The 21,300-nt window shown below is 43.2% G+C and overlaps 1 protein-coding gene across 4 annotated transcripts in view; it reads right to left on the bottom strand.

Annotated features, from left to right (window-relative positions):
- Positions 1–21,300, bottom strand: part of LOC140388314 (FERM domain-containing protein 4B-like) — a 500,956-nt gene that overhangs the window by 226,228 nt on the left and 253,428 nt on the right. For all 4 annotated transcript variants that reach the window (XM_072472276.1, XM_072472277.1, XM_072472274.1 and 1 more), the window contains exons 2-4: positions 18,640–18,705; positions 12,559–12,653; positions 6,136–6,228 (exon numbers count right to left, since the gene is read on the bottom strand). In XM_072472276.1, coding sequence (XP_072328377.1) covers positions 6,136–6,228; positions 12,559–12,653; positions 18,640–18,705 — 254 coding nt within the window. The remainder of the gene's footprint in view (positions 1–6,135; positions 6,229–12,558; positions 12,654–18,639; positions 18,706–21,300) is intronic.

The following is a 21,300-nucleotide window of genomic DNA, read 5'->3' as shown; positions in this document are numbered from 1 at the left end:
GCCCAGGGGGGAAGGGGGGGGGGGAAGGAACCAGAAGGAGTCTCAGGGTTATTAATATATATGTATAATATGTATAGGTCTTTGCTATAAATAATTGTATATTGGATTGTTAAACCATATTTTTGGAGAGTGTTTATCTGAGACAAGGCAATTGCCATTTAGTTTTAGTTTTTGTTATATATTATTTATTCTTTGTTTATAAAACAGATCATTGTTATTTATACTGTTATATTATTGTGTAAAGGATACTCAATGTACTGTGATGATTGACCAAAAATTTTCAATAAAATATTCTTTAAAAAAAATAAATAATGAAAATAAAACTTAAAGACGATTCAAAAACATTAGAAAATACAATTATAGCTTGAATAGAAGTATCAGATAACACGGAACTGGTGGCAAAAAATTGCAGATACTAAAATTCCACATGGATTATGTGGAACTATACCTTCAGAGTTTTTAAATTGTTGATATTTTAGGTCAAATTTACTGTAACTTAGATGTATTAGCGATCTGATGCATTGTGTATGAAAAAAGTCATTGCAAAAATATTTTCTGGTTCTGTGTGATTCTTTATCTTCACTGTTTAGGTTCTGTATCAATAATTTACAGGATGTTTTCTGCAACTGTGTCTGTATTTGCTAATTTTATAAGGAACATTATACATTCAGGTGACACACATAGAAAGAATTCATTCCACTTGAACACAAGGACATGAAGAATAGGAACAGTTCTCCCCGTGTGTGCGTGGGTTTTCTATGGGTGCTCAAGTTTGCTCCCACAATCCAAAGATGTGTAGGCTAGGTGGACTGGCTAGGCTAAAATTCCTCTTAGTGTCCAGGTATTTGCAGGTTAAGCTACGGGGATAGGGCCGAGTGGATAATAATCATAATCTTTATTGTCACAAGTAGGCTTACATTGAGGTTACAGTGAAAAGCCCCTAGTCGCCACATGCCAGTGCCTTTTCGGGTACACAGAGGGAGAATTCAGAATTACCAAATTAACTAACAGCATGTCTTTCGGGATTTGTGGGAGGAAACCAGAGCACCCGGAGGAAACCCACGCAGACACGGGGAGAACGTGCAGACTCCGCATAGACAGTGACCCAAGCCGGGAATCGAACCTGGGATTCTGACGCTGTGAAGCTACAGTGTTAACCGCTATGTTACCGTGCCACCCAAATGGGGCAGTGGACCTGGGTAGAGTGTTCCTTCGGAGGGTCGGTGCAGAGCCAATGGGCTGAATGGCCTCCTTCTGCACTGTAGGGGTTCCATGAATGTAAGACTATACCATGGGCGACACGGTAGCACAGTGGTTTGCACTGTTGCTTCACAGTCCCAGGTTCGATTCCGGCTTGGGTCACTGTCTGTGCGCAGTCTGCACGTTCTCTCCGTGGGTTTCCTCTGGGTGCTCAAGTTTCCTCCCACAAGTCCCGAAAGACACGTTTGTTTGGTGAATTGGACATTCTGAATTCTCCCACTGTGTACCCGAACTGGTGCTGGAGTGTGGCGACTAGGGGCTTTTCACAGTAACATCATGCAGTGTTAATGTAAGCCTATTTGTGACAATAATAAAGATTATTATTATTAGAGCGGCATGGTGGCACAGTGGTTAGCACTGCTGCCTTATGGCACCGAAGATCCAGGTTCGATCCTGGCCTCGGGTCACTGTCTGTGTGGAGTTTGCTCATTCTTCCCGTGTCTGCGTGGGTCTCACCTTCACAACCCGAAGATGCGCAGAGTTGGTGAATTAGCCACGCTAAATTGCCCTTAATTGGAATAAAATTGAATTGGATACTCTAAATTTGTTTAAAAAAAATAAGACTGGACCATGTGGCCCCTTACATTTGCATGGCTATTCAATAACATCATTGCTGATCTGGTTGTAGCCTTAACTCTACTTCCCAGCCTGTCCCACATAACCCTCGACTCCCTTGCAGATCAAAACTCAGGGTTGAATACATTCACAATGACCAAACCTCTTCTTCTCTATGGGTCGAGAATTTCAAAGATTACCAGCCCTCTGAGAGAAGAATTTCCTCCTCATCGCCACCTTAAATGAGAGCCCCCTTATTTTTAAACTGTGCCCCCTAGCTCTCGGAAACATCCTCTGAGCATCTACCCTGTCTAGTCCTCTCAGAATCATTTATATTTCAATAAAATCACCTCTCATTCTTCTAATTGCGATTGAGTATAGGCCCAACCTGCTCAAAGCTTCCACATACCCCTTCATTCCAAGAAACTAGTGAACCTTCTCTTAACTGTCGCCAATGCAGTCTACCCATTCGTAAGTAGGGACCAAAACGATACCCAGTACGCCAGGCGCAATCTCACCAATGCAATACTTTCCTACTTTTTATTTTACAAATTTAGAGTACCTAATTCATCTTTTCCAATTAAGGGGCAGGTTAGCGTGGCCAATCCACCTACCCTGCACACCTTTGGGTTGTAGGGGCAAAATCCACGCAAACACGGGGAGAAAGTGCAAACTCCACATGGACGGTGATCCTGAGCCGGGATCGAACCTGGGACCTCGGCGCCGTGAGGCTGCAGGGCTAACCTACTGCGCCATGGTGCTGCCCTGTATTCTTTCCTACTTTAATATTCCATTACCCTTGCAATAAAGGCTAAAGTTCTAATTACCTTGGTAATTAATTGCTGTACCTACATGCCATCATTTTGTGGTTCATGTGGGAGGACACCCAGATCACACTGTACTGCAATATTCTGCAGTCTGTTGCCATTTAAATGATGAACAGTACACACACACCACACACACACGTCAGGGCTAGAAGGCTGGGAACAGACGAAGCCTGTGTGGAATATAAGGAAAGTAGGAAGGAACTTTAGCAAGAGGGCTAAAAGGAGTCATGAAAAGTCATTGATAAATAGGGTTAAGGAAACTCCCAAGGCTTTTTACAAGTACATAAAAAGCAAGAGGGTCGCCAGGGAAAGGGTTGGCCCACTGAAGGATAGGCAAGGGAGTCTATGCGTGGAGCCAGAGGAAATGGGCGAGATACTAAATGAATACTTTGCATCAGTATTCACCAAAGAGAAGGAATTGGTGGATGTTGAGTCTGGAGAAGGGTGTGTAGATAGCCTGAGTCACATTGACATCCAAAAAGATGAGGAATTGGGCGTGTTGATAAATATTAAGGTAGATAAGTCCCCAGGGCCTGATGGGATATACCCCAGAATACTGAAGGAGGTGAGAGAAAATTGCTGAGGCCTTGACAGAAATCTTTGGATCCTCACTGTCTTCAGGTGATGTCCCGGAGGACTGGAGTATAGCCAATGTTGTTCCTTTGTTTAAGAAGGGTAGCAAGGATAATCCAGGGAACTACAGGCCGGTGAGCCTTACGTCAGTGGTAGGGAAATTACTGGAGAGAATTCTTCGAGGCTGGATCTACTCCCATTTGGAAGCAAATGGACGTATTAGTGAGAGGCAGCATGGTTTTGTGAAGGGGTGGTCGTGTCTCACTAGCTTGATGGAGTTTTTCGAAGAGGTCACAAAGATGATTGATGCAGGTAGGGCAGTGGATGTTGTCTACATGGATTTCAGTAAGGCCTTTGACAAGGTCCCTCATGGCAGACTGGTACAAAAGGTGAAGTCACACAGGATCAGGGGTGAGCTGGCAAGATGGATACAGAACTGGCTAGGTCATAGAAGGCAGAGAGTAGCAATGGAAGGGTGCTTTTCTGATTGGAGAGCTGTGACTAGTGGTGTTCTGCATGGATCAGTGCTGGGACCTTTGCTGTTGGAAGCATATATAAATGATTTGGAGGAAAATGTAACTGGTCTGATTAGTAAGTTTGAAGACGACACAAAGGTTGGTGGAATTGCGGATAGCGATGAGGACTGTCAGAGGATACAGCAGGATTTAGATTGTCTGGAGACTTGGGCGGAGAGATGGCAGATGGAGTTTAATCCGGACAAATGTGAGGTAATGCATTTTGCAAGGTCTAATGCAGGTAGGGAATATACAGTGAATGGTAGAACCCTCAAGTGTATTAACAGTCATAGAGATCTAGGTGTACAGGTCCACAGGTCACTGAAAGGGGCAACACAGGTGGGGAAGCTAGTCAAGAAGGCATACGGCATGCTTGCCTTCATTGGCTGGGGCATTGAGTATAAGAATTGGCAAGTCATGTTGCAGCTGTATTGAACCTCAGGCCACACTTGGGAGTATAGTGTTCAATTCTGGTCGCCACACTACCAGAAGGATGTGGAAGCTTTAGAGAGGGTGCAAAAGAGATTTACCAGGTTGTTGCCTGGTATGGAGGGCATTAGCTATGAGGAGCGGTTGAATAAACTCGGTTTGTTCTCACTGGAACGACGGAGGTTGAGGGGCGACTTGATAGAGGTCTACAAAATTATGAGGGGCATAGACAGAGTGGATAGTCAGAGGCTTTTTCCCAGGGTAGAGGGGTCAATTACTAGGGGGCAAAGGTTTAAAGTGCGAAGGGCAAGGTTTAGAGGAGATGTACGAGGCAAATGTTTTTACACAGAGGGTAGTGGGTGCCTGGAACTCGCTGCCAGAGGAGGTGGTGGAAGCAAGGACGATAGTGACATTTAAGGGGCATCTTGACAAATACATGAATAGGATGGGAATAGAGGGATACGGACCCAGGAAGTGTAAAAGATTTTAGTTTAGATGGGCAGCATGGTCGGCACAGGCTTGGAGGGCCGAAGGGCCTGTTCCTGTGCTGTACTTTTCTTTGTTCTTTGATCATACTGTTACTGGAGCAGTCTCCAGCACCATCAATATTATGCCTGGATTTGGTAAACTGCATTTCAACACCCCCCAGGGGGGGGAAGAGTTCATAGAATCATAGAAAGTTTACAGCACAGAAGAAAGCATTAGGTCCATTGTGTCTGCGCCTGCTTAGAAACAAGCCAGCCAGTCCCAGTCCCAGTCCCACTTTCCATCATTTGGTCTGTAGCCCTGCAGGTTACGGCACTTGTGTTCCCTGACATAATTAAATGAGGTTGGCCTGGAACATGGCTCCAGTCTGTTTGGCTGCTGGTGCACTCACGGTCAACTAGCAGGATGCAGAATCTACCTTGGTAAGTGGGATGAGAGACGTTAAGAAATAAAGAGGAGATAATCAAGGGTGGCTCGGTGGCACAGTGGTTAGCACTGCTGCCTCACGGCACCGAGGACCCGGGTTCGATCCCAGCCCCGGGTCACTGTCCGTGTGGAGTTTGCACATTCTCCCAGTGTCTCACCCCCACAACCCAAAAAATTGCAGGCTAGGTGGATTGGTCATGCTAAATTGCCCCTTAATTGAAAAAAAGAATTGGGTACTCTAAACTTATAATAAAAAAGAGATAATCAAGTAACAGGACTGTAATGATGCACTTTCAGAAACTTCATTAGTAGAACAAAAAGGGATTTATTTACAAGCGATCTTCAGGAGCTGCATGCGTGCAGCTAATTCTCAAATGTCTCGGTACGAGGAGACCCCTCCCCCTGGGGTGATTCCCCACTCCGGGTCCCGATTGCCACCCAGACCAGTTGACACTTACTCTGCTGTGTGACCCTTAAAAGGACAGTCACCAGAAGGACATGCATAAGCGGTAACAATTCCAGAAGTATATGGTCACTCTTATGTTATGGGACTCATCTGGTACAGTTTCTGGGCAACAGCAATAACATAATAATGTAGTGCTTAGTTTCTTCCCACCTGACAATTCACATCTATCCCATAACCACTGTCTCATTTTGGTTTTTTGCAATAAAATGACAATTCTTAAAGAAGTGGGTATTCTATTCCAGTGAGCTCATACCGTTTAGTCGTGTTGGAAGATAGGAGGCACTGGTAAAGTTCAAATGTTGCTGATTTGGGTAACAAATATGGTGTCAGTTCCTTTTACAGTAGCATCTGAATACTGCACCTGAATCCAGGAAGCTCCTGTTCAGAATTCAATTAACGCCCAAAACTGAAAATACCACCTCATTTATTTTTAAATTCCTTTTGTCTCATTCCAACTCTCCATTTCAAACAGCTGCCCTTAAGTGAACTCAAATTAACACTTTGAGGCTAAAGTTTTAATCAAGAACATGACCAACTTTGAAATGTGTTCTTGGTGCACGATATGAGCTCAATTCTATGCAAATACCAATGAACTCACTTGACTGAAAAGAATAAGGCCACAGGTCCTGTTTTCTTAGGCAAATCATGATCCAAAACCCTGCGATCCAGCTGCAGCCAGTTACTCTGACCTCTGCAGGGGGGAAAAAGGTGAGAATTAGGAGGTTCTAAGTAATCACAGATGCTGGTACATTTTCTTTCTTTAGATACTTAATATAATGGCCGTTTTATTAATAATTGCCTGATTGCAATGAGGCCATCACATTCTCTCTGCACACAAACATGTATAATGGCGGCACAGTAGCACAGTGGTTAACACTGTTGCTTCACAGCTCTAGGGTCCCAGGTTCGATTCCTGGCTTGGGTCACTGCCTGTGTGAAGTCTGCACATTCTCCCCGTGACTGCATGGGTTTCCTCCGGGTGCTCCGGTTTCCGCCCACAGTCCAAAGATGTGCAGGTTGGTTGAACTGGCCAGGCTAAATTGCCCTTAGTGTCCAAAAAGGTTAGGTTGGGTTATGGGGATAAGGTGGAGGTGTGGGCGCAAGTGGGGTGCTCTTTCCAAGGGCCGGTGCAGACTCGATGGGCTGAATGACCTCCTTCTGCACTGTAAATTCTATGATTCTATGTATAATGGTCTTAATTCCAGAATAAAAACAAAATACCCAGGATATTGGAAAACTATGGGCTTTTCACGGTAATTTAATTTGAAGCCTACTTGTGACAATAAGCGATTTTCATTTAATCTGAAATAGAAATAAAATACTGGAATGGAAGAAAGTTCTGAAGAATAAATCGTACAAGACTCAAAATGTTAACTCTTTCTTTCTTCACAAACGCTGCCAAACTTGCCGAGTATTTATTTATTTATTTTAAAATAAATTTAGAGTACCCAATTCATTTTTTCCAATTAAGGGGCAATTTATCTTGGCCAATCCACCTATCCTGCACATCTTTGGGTTGTGGAGGCGAAACCCACGCAGACACGGGGTTGCCGAGTATTTATAAACTTTTGTGTTTATATATTAAATTTCAGAATGTGGTTTTCGCAACATCAGCTAACTATGTGTACTCCAGATCTGTTAACAAGAACAATTTGTGGTTTCAAACACTTGGACAGCTCATCTATTCAATTGGACACATTTTCAAGTTATCTTCTTAAATACTTTCTTTGTAACCGTCTAAATGGGTGACTGTGTGATGCTTAAATATCTTTGGCACTGGCTTTACTTAATGGATTACAGTTGTAAATAAATTACTTTGCATTTCTCAAAGAGAAATAAACTCAGTAAGCCAACTGATACATTACAATATAATGGTGTTACTGTTTAAATGTACTCAAAATGGTTCATGCCATTGTAAAGATTTTGAAAACAAGCCCATTGAATGGAAATAATAAAGTTTTGGCGGTTGCCACAGTAACGATGTTTCAGAATGAGTTCTGCCACAGGTGGTTCTTTTGTTCTAATGACATGAACTGAATTGAAGAACATGGCGAATGCTGTGTGACTGGGCTGCTGTTGTCATTTTTTTTCAGTGATGTGAGATACTATGCTGGAGACAGGCATAATTAAGTACACCCCTAGTCAAATAGCTGCTATTGAATTTGACAGATAGCTTTCACAGCTTGGGGAAGTTACCCTTTTCCCTGTTAGCCTTTTAAAATAAATTGGAATTGGATTTGCTTGTTTGGCATGGAACCTACTTGTATGTCACAGTGCGCCTATGTGTGAACAAAGGACTACAGTTCATTACGGAGCTGAACCAGGAAGCTTAGCAGATATTTAAATTACCCAGAGATTTTAAAATAAAAGTTAGCAGTTTTTATAATGATATGCCACTAAAATGGATTCCTATTACCCAAATTCAGATTCCACCATGTTGATTGTTTTCAGTATGCATTTAATATTTAAAAATACTATTAGATGAGTTACATAAACGTGACTTTTTCATCTTTGCCCAACATCGCTGAATTGCTTCAATGTAAGAGTCATGTCTTGAGGACTTAATATGAATGTGCGGTACAATATCCAATTATCTTTTGGATAGCAGAACAAGTTATTTTCATGCAGGAAATAGGTGCATCAGTATTCAGAAGTTAGCGTTATCCTTCCTCCATAATTGCAGCACAATGTGATGGTAAAAACATGATGGTGACAGTTCAATACACATCTCTCAAAATAATGTGCTAATTTTATCTCATTTTAATTGCAAAATAAATTCATTATTCCCACAAGGGGCTCATTTTTGCTGACTGTTTAAATAGTGCTATGGACATTTGAGTTTGGAGTTACTCTCAGTTACACACCTATGAGCATATTATGCCAATACATTGTGATGGGGGTTTAGTTTTCTAGCCAGCTGCAAGATGAGCGTCATTAACTTGTTCAGTTTTACAGGAAATTGGGGAATAACCTTCTACCTTTTGCAGTGTAAAACAGGATTCTCCCATGTTCCTTTGCCAAGATCAACAGGGCCAGGACAAAGGCTGCACTCAAGATAGGGGGAAAACCCATTAAGCAAACAGTGCCAGACTGCAGCAAGTAGGTGCTAACAGGAGCAAATGATCTTTCCCACAATGGAGGCTGGCTTCTTGTATGACTTCACAGCTATTAAAATAGAATGAGAAATCTTTTGAGCTTTAGCAGACGTCATGAAGGCACATTACCAAGAATGCCAAAACAGGCTAGATGTTCTTTTAAGTGAAATTAATTTGCACCAAGTAAGCTTACTGTGCAGTTACTTTTAAAACATTGTTAATCTCCTGTGAGCATTCAGACCTGTATTGTCATTGACCGTGAGAGTACAGAACTATCAAGTTCCAGGAAAAACTTTGCTCAACCCATACAGGAAAGTAGAATAAATTTTGACATTATAACAAACTTGTTGTGAATTTTGGTTGCAGGGAGAACATTGCTGTAGCGCTAATAAATATAGCAATTTGATCAAAATTATAACACGACTTTAGCTACAGAATGCCGCATAATTTATGTTTTAAAAGAACAACAAGTTAGACTTTGGTATTTTTTTTTTTTTTTTGAATGGGATCACGAGGAATAAACTGAGGTTTGAATGGTTTCCAGAGGGGCCTGGCACTTCTATGAGCAAGATGGCATGCAAGATAATGAACTGCACATTGTTAACATGGAATACAACCTGTGGAGGCATGCCTGTTTGCATCCTGTTTTTATTCCAAATTGATTCCATGTTGGGATCCTCCCTTTTTGAGCTTTTCACTCCCAACTGTTGAGAGAAATGGGTGTGTAGGATTCCAAATTTTCCCACAGTGCGCGTTCCAGGACAGAGTTTGTTGAGTCATAGTCCCTGGCTATTTTTCGCCTGAATATGAATCACCAAACTAACAATTGATTGGAAATTCATGTATTGTAAGCTTGAGAGCAACAAGTTGCAGTCTTGGCTGAGACCTGAACCCCAATCCACTGGGTTATGGGATGGGCTGTTGATAAGGATATTCCCAGCAGAACACTCTTCTTGCAGATTAATTGATTCTCGCAGAAAAATATGTGAAATGTAACCTGATTCTTCGGAACAGCAGTGAAAATTTTAAATGTTACAAAACAAAATATCATTAAATATCAAACCAGTGACTTTAAATTTTTCCAGTAAATTATTCTATCTCATAGGTCTGTGGAATATTGCTCAAATTTATATTTGTTATTCTGGCCAGTTCATATGGTACCAACATAAAAGAGGGTGTGAACTGCAAATATACTCAAAGGAAATGCCCTAATCTTCAAATCCACCAGGACACCACCCTTTGTTAAAAAATGATTATGTTAGTTGAGTCTCATGTTATCTTTAGACATAGAAGAGGGAAATCATACAACATTAAAGTGTTTGAGCGCTTTTACTGTTTGCCTATATGTTTAGCGACTCTTTGCACATACTTTTTTCCCTCTGCAGAGTAGCAGAACTGGTGGAAGGATTCCCAAGCAGATCATCAGCCTGTTGAACTGCATCATGAGGGTTTCTTCCATGGTCAACAATCAATTGCTGGACTTGAACCAGGAGCTTTTGGTCCAGAGGTAGGGACACTACGACTGTGCCACAAGACCTCCTTATAGTGTCATAAAGACATACATGACGACAAGCAATATTTCACAAATTCAATTTTGTGAGAACAATCTCGAGAAAATTGCATGCAGCAAGAATGAGCTTTTTTCATTATGTTCATCAATGCAACAGACTTTAGTCATCGATTTCAAGAACTTACTGTTTCAATTCAGGTGCCAGTTTCTTCGGTGCTAACACAGATTACAAACGTATGTGACAGCATGCAATTTTCTAACTATTATTTCAAGCAATTATGAATCTAATCTGACTAATGAATTGAGGCTCCCTTTGAATACACTTGTAAGTGCATAGGCCCTTAAGTAGTTGATTTGCAATATTAAAGGCCTCAAACTAGTAAGCGTTCCACAGGTTTTTAAGTCATCATTTCTTTTGATTCAAATAACTCCCTTCTGCCCAAACAATGTATAAATGGTCACACGTTTAACTGAACGAACCTTTCATTAGACATTGAAGTAGTGGAATATGTGAAATAATGCAAAACATTGTGGTTAGCACTGCTGCCTCACAGCGCCAGGGAATCTCAGGCGACCATCTGTGTGGAGTTTGCACGTCCTCCCCGTGTCTGCGTGGGTTTCCTATGGGTGCTCCGGTTTCCTCCCACAGTTGAAAAATGTGCAGATTAGGTTGATTGGGTATGCTAAATTGCCCCTATAAGGGTTGCAAGATGGGGAATTGGGCCTAGGTTAGGGTGCTCTTTCAGAGGGTCGGTGCAGACTTGATGGGCCGAATGGTCTCCTTCTGCACTTTAGTGATTCTATGATAGTATGTGTAAACAAGTATACTTGGTGTCTGATCTTAATTAAGGCACCAAAATTTGTTTTATCCTTTCACGGGATGTTTGTGTCACTGGCAATGTCAACATTTGTTGGCCAACCCCAATTGCCATTGAGAAGGTGCTGATGAGCCACCTTCTTGACTTTAGTTGGACTTTAATGTAATGGTTCATTACTACCGAATGGCTTGTTAGGTCATTTCACAGATCAATGAAGAGTCAACCACATTGCTGTGGGTCTGGAGTCACATGTAGGCCATACCAGGTATGCATTGCAGATTTCCTTCCCTAAAGGACATTAGTGAATCAAATGGATTTTTACAACAATCAATGAGAGTGGTCACCATACTGAGAGTAGCTTTCAGTTCCAGCAACGGGATTTTCCGATCCCCCAGTCACGTATTTCTCGGTGGCAAGCTGCTCACTGGGGCAAGATTCTCTACTCCTGCCACTTGTCAATGGGATTCTCCACTGAAGCCACTCCACGCTCCCAGGAAACCCACTAGCGGGGGTGCACTGCCAGCAGGAAAAGAAAATCCCAATGGCCGGAGAATTCCAGCTCAGATATTTTCTTATTAATTAACTGAACTTTAAGTTCCATCAGCTGCAGTGGTGGGATTTGAACCCGTGTTTCCAGAGCAATAGCCTGGGCCTTTGGATTTCTAATCCAGTGATACTGCAATTATGCCGCCATCTCCCCTAAGATGGTACCAATGTCTATACCAGATAAGGAAAGAAAATTAGATAGTTTGGTATATAGTTGCACTATTAGTTCACCAAATTGGTGTGCTTAATCAAAGTGACAAAGAACAATCTGGTTTAAATAAAACTCTGCGGAGGTGATGAATATTTTTAGCTGCTCAGTAAATGTCACAGCCCTTTCATTTACATGATAAGATTAGAAGGTAGTCTTTTTTTAAAAATTAGTATTTGTTCAAGTTAGGCATGCCATTGTTCCTTGACATTTTGACACAGAAAGCAGTATTACCAATGAAAAGAATATATGACTAGGAACATATGACTAGGCTTTGACAAAGAGTCATCCAGGCTCGAAACGTTGGCTCCGTTCTCTCTCCACAGATTAAAACTTTTTTTAAAAAAAACAGTATCCAATTATTGTTTTTTCCCAATTAAAGGGTAATTTAGCGTGGCCAATCCACCTAAACTGCACATCTTTGGGTTGTGGGAGTGAAACTCTCGCAGACACGGGGAGAATGTGCGAACTCCACACGGACAGTGACCTTTTCTCTCCACAGATGCTGTCAGACCTTCTGAGATTGTCTAGCATTTCCTGTTTTTGTGTCGAAAAGAATATATTGTTTGCAGTACAACATCGAAGCAGGTTAATTTGTTTCCAACCAACAAAACTGCTTGTGGTAAATTTAGTGCTTGGATGGATTCATTCGGAGACTTAGCTTCTAAATTTCCAGTTTAATTCTGATATTTATCCTGGAAAGATTATATGGACTTTAGGTTGCGAGTACCCACGCCCTAACTGAATTAATTCCAGCACTAATCTACAGTAAATAGCAAAGCTAATGTGCCACCACTTCCATATGCCGCAGTGCAGCAGTTTACGATTCGAGTATTTTACTTACGTGTCATCAATAAATGTTATTCCAAAGTACTCCTTCTCTTTGAGGTTAAAATGAGATGCCACCAGATCCAGCAACTCACGGGACAAAAGCTTTGGCTACAAAATAACATAAATATCAGTCAACTTAGCATAAAATAAGAACACGTTAAAGATAAATAATCGGATTGCTTTGTAAACAATGTACATTGAGGAAAATTATATAATTGATTTTCACAGGGCTAGTTTCTATTCATAATTGTTATTTTCATAAATCTACAAACAGTACAATTGCATCTCACTCTCTCCCCCATATGGTGTACTTTCAGAAAAATATGGGCTGGATTCTACGTTTCAGCTGCTAAACGCTGACGCCAGCTGAGCACAAGTGGTCTTTTTTGACCAAAAAACATTCTGCGTGAAACCCTCATCGAATCCAGGACCGGTGAGAGGCTTGTAGCGGCGCCAGGTGAAACGCCCGACTCCCGTGCTAAAAACGGCCGGGTCCCGGGCCATGCATGTGCACGGCTGATGACCTGCAACGGTCGCGCCATACAGCATGGCGTCGGACTTGCGCGGACCCGATCCGCCATCCGTGACCCCACAACCCACCCCCTGGCCAGCCCCCACTAGTCCCCCCAGCCCTCGCGGAAACCTCCTCGGTCAGCGGCAAGGATCCTGCCGAGTGTGGCGGTGCTGGACACAGTCCGCAGTTGCCACAACGGGTTCCCGCATGGCTGAGACCACGTGTCCCGCACCGGCGGGAACTCGGCCCATCACGGACATCTCGGCAGTGCCGGCCAATAACGCGGCAATGCCGTTGCAATGCAGTGCGATGCGATTACGCCATTTCCGAGGGGACGGAGTATCGCTGACCGGCATCAAACCGGCACCGGCCTCGATTTTGTTGCCGGAGTCAGTTCTCCGACCGATCGTCGATTATGATATCAGCTTCGGCTACGGAGAATCCCGCCCTACATGTTTCCTCATTGTAAAGATGCAAGTGAGAGTGGGAAACATGTGTGTTTGAGAGGGGGAGACATGTGTGCGTGTGTGTGTCTGTGTGAAAGCGAGAGAGAGAGTTTTGTGTGTGTGTGAGACAGACAGAGACGTGTTTAGTGTGTGTGTGTGAGGGAGAGTCATTATGAGAATGTTTGGGAGTCTGTGACTAAAAATGTTTGGATACCCTGCTCTAATCCTTCAGTTTTAGAACGGTATGTGGAAACATCATTGGGTAATAGCTGGGAGGTGGGGTTAGATATTGGATAAGACCTAGAAAGACATGGGGATCTCAATATGTGTGTACCCAACATCTGTTTGTGCTGACTCCTAATTTGAATGATAGTAATGATGAGACTGGGGGAAACACAAAAATGGCAGAACCTTTGAACAACTATTTTATATTTGTCTCCACAGTGGAAGACACAAAAAATATTCCAATAATAATAGAAAATCAAGAGGCGAAAGGGAGGGAGGAAATTAAAACAATCACAATCACTAGAAAATAATTACCAGGAAAACTAATGAACCTTAAGGCTTTTTTTCTTTTTTAAAATAAATTTAGAGTACATAATTATTTTTTCCAATTAAGGGGCAATTTAACGTGGGCAATCCACCTACCTTGCACATCTTTTGGGTTGTGGGAGTGTAGCCACCTGGGTTGGCCACTTCCCGACTTAAAATGGAGATCCGCAAAGGCTGCAGGGAAATTCAGCCAACACAGGCAAAAACTAGCAAGTGCAGAAATCCTGTGTATTACAACTTGCAAAAGCCCAGACAGCACTGAAACCAGCAGCCATCTGCATATTAATGAGTGATCCCCGAGCACAATTGAAACACTTAAGGTGAATAAGGCCAAGCCAAACTCCTCGGCGCCAGCAGGAGCCAAGACAAAGGAAGGCCAACGGACACTCAGGGACTGTCCAGCGATCAGGGAACAACTCCAGGAGTGGAGAAATCGATCCAAGTGATCGGGATGCAGTCCAATCACTTGGAACCAGGTACGGGGTTCGCCCCGAACGGCGGGAAGCCCCTGGGGCCTATAAAGTAGAGTCCCCAAGTTCAAATCGGTCTTCTTGGCAGGGTCACTCAGCAACTCTATCAACCCTTGAGAGTGAACTGTCAAAGCTGCCACATCAACCAAGTAAGTCTCCAGTCAATGCACGCTACGAGATAGGCGCTCCTAGCTACCAGTCCATACCAGCTTTTGAATCCTGCAGACTCAGATCGAACGAAAGGCCATTTGTTCCCCTTACCTGGTGGGCCAATTCTGAAGCTAAGTATAGGCCTTTTAGTGATAGAGAATAGTCTAGAAAGTAGAGTTCTATACATGAGTAGTGATTGACTGTGTTTTGAATGTGTTTTCATTTGAATCTTACTAATTGGTGTGTCGAGTTATTGATCAGTACTTGAACTTGAACCTCGTGGCAGTATCATAAAGATACCTGGCGACTCTAGAGCAAAGGTTATAGAAACAGAGCAAATTAAGTAAAAACACAACGGGCAACATTTAAGAGCCAACCAAAAGTTAGCAACAGGAGTGAAACCCATGCAGACATGGGGAGAACGTGCAAACTCCACACGGACAGTAACCCAGGGCCGGGATTCGAACGCAGGTCCTCAGCGCCGTAGGCAGCAATGCTAACCACTGTGCCACCGTGCTGCCCTTGAAACTTAAGGTTGACAAACCCCTCGGACCTAATGACCTGCATCTTAGTGTCGTAAAAGGAGAGCCTGTAGAGATATTGGCTGCATTGATTGGAATGTTCTAGAAAGGTCAAGGCAGATTGGAAAACTGCAAATATTACACCTCTATTCAAGAAAGGAGAGGGACAGAAAGCAGGAAACTATAGGCCACAAAACCTACAATCTGTCATTGGGGAAATACAAGAATCCATTATTCAGTTAGTAATAGCAGGACATTTGGAAAATCATAATGAAACCAGGGTGCCCCTGCTTGATTGTATGAAAGGGAAATCGTGTTTGACAGGTTCGAAGGTCTCGGTGCCATATTTAAACAGCACACTCATTCACTCCCACAAGCCCACCTGTCACCACCAGACCATACAAGGTGTCAGCAACCCAGAGGGAAAAGGCTGGCAGCCACTAGAAGTCTGTTCTTCGATTCAACCACCGTCCCCTCAGCCCATCATGTGAGAGGCATCCATACCCCATTTGGACCTCTACCCACCGCACCTGCAGCCTTCCAGTAAACGATGTGGTAACCATTTGACCCCCTTGTTTGTGAGCTTTTCATGCAGCCGTGTTGGGGTCCAACTTCCCTCCCCTCGGTCTTTCCGCTGCCTTCCATTGTTCATCTTCTTCATCTACCTCCCTGACCTCTGCCTGCCATCGTGAGCCCTCGCCCCCCCCGCCTTCCCCCCCCCCCCCCTCCCCCCCCCGCCTTTCGGAGCATATCAGCAGAGTCCTGGGTTCCTGATCTTGATTAGTCTGCCAAGCACCTGATTGGCAAAAAATATCTGTGGGTCTTCAGAAAAAGGTGGTGCGGGTCTCTCACTGGCTTCCCCTGTCGAGGGTCAAGATTCATGTTGCTGGCATAAGATTCTGCCTGGTGTACTGACCACAGGTGAATAGGGTAGTGTCTGTAGATCTTGTCTTTGTGCATTTTTCCAAAGGCCTTGAGGTCTGTGCTAGAGTTTATTAACCTCAAGCCCAGATTTCCAGTGGTGGCACAGTGGTTAGCACTGCTTCCTCACAGCGCCCAGGACCCGGCTTCAATTTTGGCCTTGGGTGACCGTGTGTGTGGAGTTTGCACATTCTCCCAATGTATGTTTCCTCTGGGTGCTCGGTTTCCTCCCACAGTCCAAAGATGTGCAGGTTAGGTGGACTGGCCATGTAAATTGCCTCTTAGTGTCCAAAGGTTAGGTGGGGTCATGAGGATAGGGCGGGGGAGTGAGCCTAGGTAGGGTACTCTTTGAGAGTTGCTTCAGACAACAGCTGAATAGCCCCCTTCACTGAAGGGATTCTATTACTGGCAAACAGTTTGTTACTTTATCAATGCATGTCTACCAAAATATCCCATTTATTTCAATGGGTGGCATGGTGGAACAGTGGTTAGCACTGCTGCCTCACAGTGTCAGAGACCTGAGTTCAATTCCAGCGTTGGGTGGCTGTGTGGAGTTCGCACTTTCTCCCCGTGTCTGCGTGGGATTCCTCCGGGTGCTTTGGTTTCCTCCCACAGTCCAAAGATGTGCAGGTTAGGTGGATCGGCCATGCTAAATTGCCTCTTAGTATCCAAGAACATATAGGTTAGGTGGGGTTATGGATGGGATGGGGGGGGGGGGGGGTGCTCTTTCACAGGTTTAGTTCAGACTTGATGGGCCAAATGGCCTCCTTCTGCACTGTAGGAATTCTGTGGTTCTAATTACTTACCTGTGGTGGGATTCTCCGATCTCCCATCCATGCGATTCTCACGACATCTCACTAGATTTTCTGCCCCCCTTACCAAACCCGCCCAATGAAAATGGGAGCAAAAAAATCTCAGCCTTTGTGATAACCAAACACAGGTAAACTGAGCACAAAGTTGGGATGATCCTTTAACTGTTAATTGTGTGGTCTAGCAGCATCAAATGCAAATAATTTATTCAGTCACTGGAGGGTGCAGGCCCAGCAAGTTAATTTAAGCAAAAATCCTACTGGATATGAATTGAAGTCATTTTTCTGTTGCTGACCACTATTTTCCTGACATGAAGGCTCATATGTTAATGTGTGCTGCTGCTTCATCCAGTGCTGGATTAGTCTGGGTAGATTTGTCTGATGATGTAATTTGGTTTTGCCACATTCTTTCTTTGTGGGAAGGAATGCGTCATTCTTATTTGCTCAGTTAAATATCTGACAAAAGTAATGGCACTCTGTTTGAAATAGCGAGTTAAACCCATATTTTCCACATTGTTAAATAATGCATTCACCTGATGTGATTCACAGGTCAATATTTATTTTGTTCTGTAGTGGGTGTACAGGTTAGCATAACAAGATGTACAGCATTCCAAGCATACACACTGAGGGTTATACCATAGGCTGGGGCACAAAGACTCAATGGGGAAAGACCACTATCTAAGGCCTTCCCATCGTCGTACATTAAGGAACTGAAAACTGTGTAAAGCCCTTCATTCTGTCTGCACCAAAGGATGTTTGACATGAAATATAAATTTACACTATAATTAGAACTGGAGTTGGTCAGTGTAGCTGACGTCATGAGACGAATTGAAAGAAACTGATCTGAATTGCATTTTACGTAATGCCCAATTTAAATTATTATGCAATGCACCTTGTAATGGGATTGATAATTTTCTTCTAACTGAGGGCTATTAAAGATGGTATCATGTGGTACAAGTACCTGGGGGAACAAATACATTTCAGTCAGACGCTTGGCTTCGACGCTTCCATATTATAAAACTTTTGCACATGAAAGTCAATGGCATTGAGTGTGATTAAAACAAAGTGGGAATGTGTTTCAGGTCACAAAGATAATCTTACAAGGGGCAGCACGGGAGCACAGTGGCTTCACAGTGCCAGGGTCCCAGGTTCAATTCCCCGCTGGGTCACTGTCTGTGTGGAGTCTGCACGTTCTCCCCGTGTCTCTGTGGGTTTCCTCCGGGTGCTCCGGGTCCTCCCACAGTCCGAAGATGTGCAGGTTAGGTGGATTGGTTCATGCTAAATTGCCCTTGGTGTCCAAAAAGGTTAGGAGGGGTTACTGGGTTATGGGGATAGGGTGGAAGTGAGGGCTTAAGTGGGTCGGTGCAGACCCGATGGGCCGAATGGCCTCCTTCTGCACTATATGCGCTACGTAAGATCTATGCAAGATCTATGCAAGTGTGAAAAAATGTGAACAAGCAACTAATGTTTGCTGCTGTCAGGTTATGATTCCAGTTGTACTCCGTCTGACTGCTTTGAAATTCTGTATCCCCTATATACCTTTTCATTATTTTATCTGATTTGTTACACGTGGTTAATTAATATTGAATATTCGTGATTCTGGATGAAAATTCTTGATTATGGAATGATACAAATCATGAAAGAACTTAATTGAAATGGGTGAAACTGCTGAAATAGTAGCTGATCTGTCTGTTTGCTTGTCAGATCGTACCTGAACCAGTAGTTCCAATTTTCTGCCATCTAGGAGATTCACCTGACAGTGTCTGCCCTCTGTCATCTGTAAGGTAAAAACAAAATGTGTCAGACAGATCAACAAACTGCATTATGCGTAAATTATTATTGTGTACTTGAGAATGGACCTGATCTTATACAAAACATGTCTCCAAGTATGGATAAGATGATCACATTTTAACACATTTCTCACAATAACTTTGAAGATCTCCAAGAATAAGCTAATTTAAAAAAATAAATTTAGAGTACCCAATTCTTTTTTGTTCCAATTAAGGGGCAATTTAGCGTGGCCAACCCACCTAACCTACACATCTTTTTTGTGGGGTTGTGGGGGTGAGACCCATGCAGACACTGGGACCTTGAAACTTTTAATACTTATTCTTATGCAGCTATCTTCAAATTAGTTTGTGATATATTTGAGGTCTGAGATGCAGTCATTATCCAGTGAATTACTTATTTTGTACTGTCAAATGATACTGTCACATGATCCCACCTCCAAAATTTACAACATAAAATGTATAATTCTTTAAGGAACAATTTATCATGGCCAATTCACCTAACTTGTATATCTTTGGACTGTGGGAGGAAGCCGCACATGGAGGAAACCCACGCAGACACGAGAGAACCTGCAAACTCCACACAATAATCCAAGGTTGGAATTGAACACAGGTCCCTGATGCTGGTAGGCAGAGTGCTAACCACTGTGTAATCCAATTTTGTAGTTACATTTACTAGTTTGGATGCGTCTTCTATACTCAAGAAGCTGGTATGTCTGATTGATATTTTTGGAGCTCTGATCTATCAGATTATCCTGGGTGCTGCATATACTGTGTATACGTTGGACCTTAGCTGAGGACTATGATGACTAACAGGAGCAGGTACAGCCTGCTGTTCACAAACCTGCAGTTTCACAGGAAAGTCAGGATTGTTTTTCTTTATTCTTTCATTAATTGCATTTGTTTCCCATCCCTGATTGCCTTTGAACTGAGGGCAATTAAGAGTCAACCACATTGCTGTGGGATTGAAGTCACACATGGGCCAGACCAGGCCAGGATGGCAGATTTCCTTCCCTAAAGAACATTATGACATTGTGAACCAGATGGGTTTTTACAACAATAGATGCTAGTTGTCATGGTCACCATTACTAAGATTAGCTTAATATTGCAGATTTATTAATTGAATTTAAATTCCACCAGCTGCCATGGTGGGATTTGAATCCATATCCCCAGAGCATTAGCTGGGTCTCTGGATTAGTAGTCGAGTAGCATTACCACTACTATCAGCAGAGAGTAACAGCTGGCAGGAGGCTGTAGCCGACACACATGGTTTACAGTCAGAGGATAAGCGTCTTCGACATGTCAGAACATCAGAGTCTCAGGAGGCTCAGGATGTCATGATAGCCAGCTGGAACAAGGCCCGCTCTCAAATGGGTCTGGTGGTCACACTTTGCCAGTGACTGTCAAAGTCACCATGGCCCTCACCTTGTTTGCCTCTGGTTCTATTGGTGACATCTTCTAGGTATCAGACGTAGTGAGGGCCCCAATAGAGATGCCTCTACCCACACCCAAACAGGGGCTATTTTGAGGTACTTACTGTGGTGTTGGGCATTCTGACACACAGATGAGCCAACACGGTTGTATATGGTACAACGCTATTTTATTTAAACTTTCTATGTACAGTTTTGTCTTGATACTCTGCACGTGGGGATTCCCTGTTTGTGATCTTGTAACAGGTCTTGTCCGTGTCTTTGTCCCCAGACCTACTGTCCACTAGGTGTCGTGCTCGTGCTTTTATGTGGTTGCTGTCCTTGTGTGTGATTGGTTGTGGTGTTGTGTGCTCTGATTTGTCTGTTGGTGTGTCCATCATGATGTGTGTGTTTGAATATCATGACACTTACTGAATGGAGGGAATGGCCGGGGGGCAGGTGTGGAGCGCTGGCTGGCAACAGGTGAGAAATGAAAGTGGTTTGAGCCAAGTTCGAATTCGATGTGCCCTTCCAACATCATCCTTCTCATGGCCCATGAGCTACAATGAGCTGGAGAATATTTTGCTGCAGATCAATGGTAGGCTATGATGTGGAGATGCCGGCGTTGGACTGGGGTGAGCACAGTACGAAGTCTTACAACACCAGCTTAAAGTCCAACAGGTTTGTTTCGATGTCACTAGCTTTCGGAGCGCTGCTCCTTCCTCAGGTGAAGGTTGAAACTTCACCTGAGGAAGGAGCAGCGCTCCGAAAGCTAGTGACATCGAAACAAACCTGTTGGACTTTAACCTGGTGTTGTAAGACTTCATACAATGGTAGGCTAAACAGGGTATTATTTATCGTACATAGTGTGACATGAACAGTATACAAGCCATTGAAGTCGACCCGTGTATGTTTTGATTGCCAAATTTGATGCTTCATGCAGATGGTTATTCTTCTCATGGACAAAGACATCAACACAAGGGCCTGAAACATCATACCACTCATAATTGAGACGGACTCCTCCAATCTTCCTGAAGGTATGCACAGTACAGCTTGAACACCTATCAGTGCATAGCCCATTGTTTTCTGCTGTTCAAGAAGTATTCTCTTCACCATTAATTGCTCTGCATTGAGTTTTTATTTTACTGGATAATAGTAATGTCATATTAATGAGAA

This window comes from Scyliorhinus torazame, chromosome 13 (assembly GCF_047496885.1).
Source record: "Scyliorhinus torazame isolate Kashiwa2021f chromosome 13, sScyTor2.1, whole genome shotgun sequence".
Lineage (NCBI taxonomy): Eukaryota > Metazoa > Chordata > Chondrichthyes > Carcharhiniformes > Scyliorhinidae > Scyliorhinus > Scyliorhinus torazame.
This window is presented reverse-complemented; position numbering and strand designations above follow the sequence as displayed.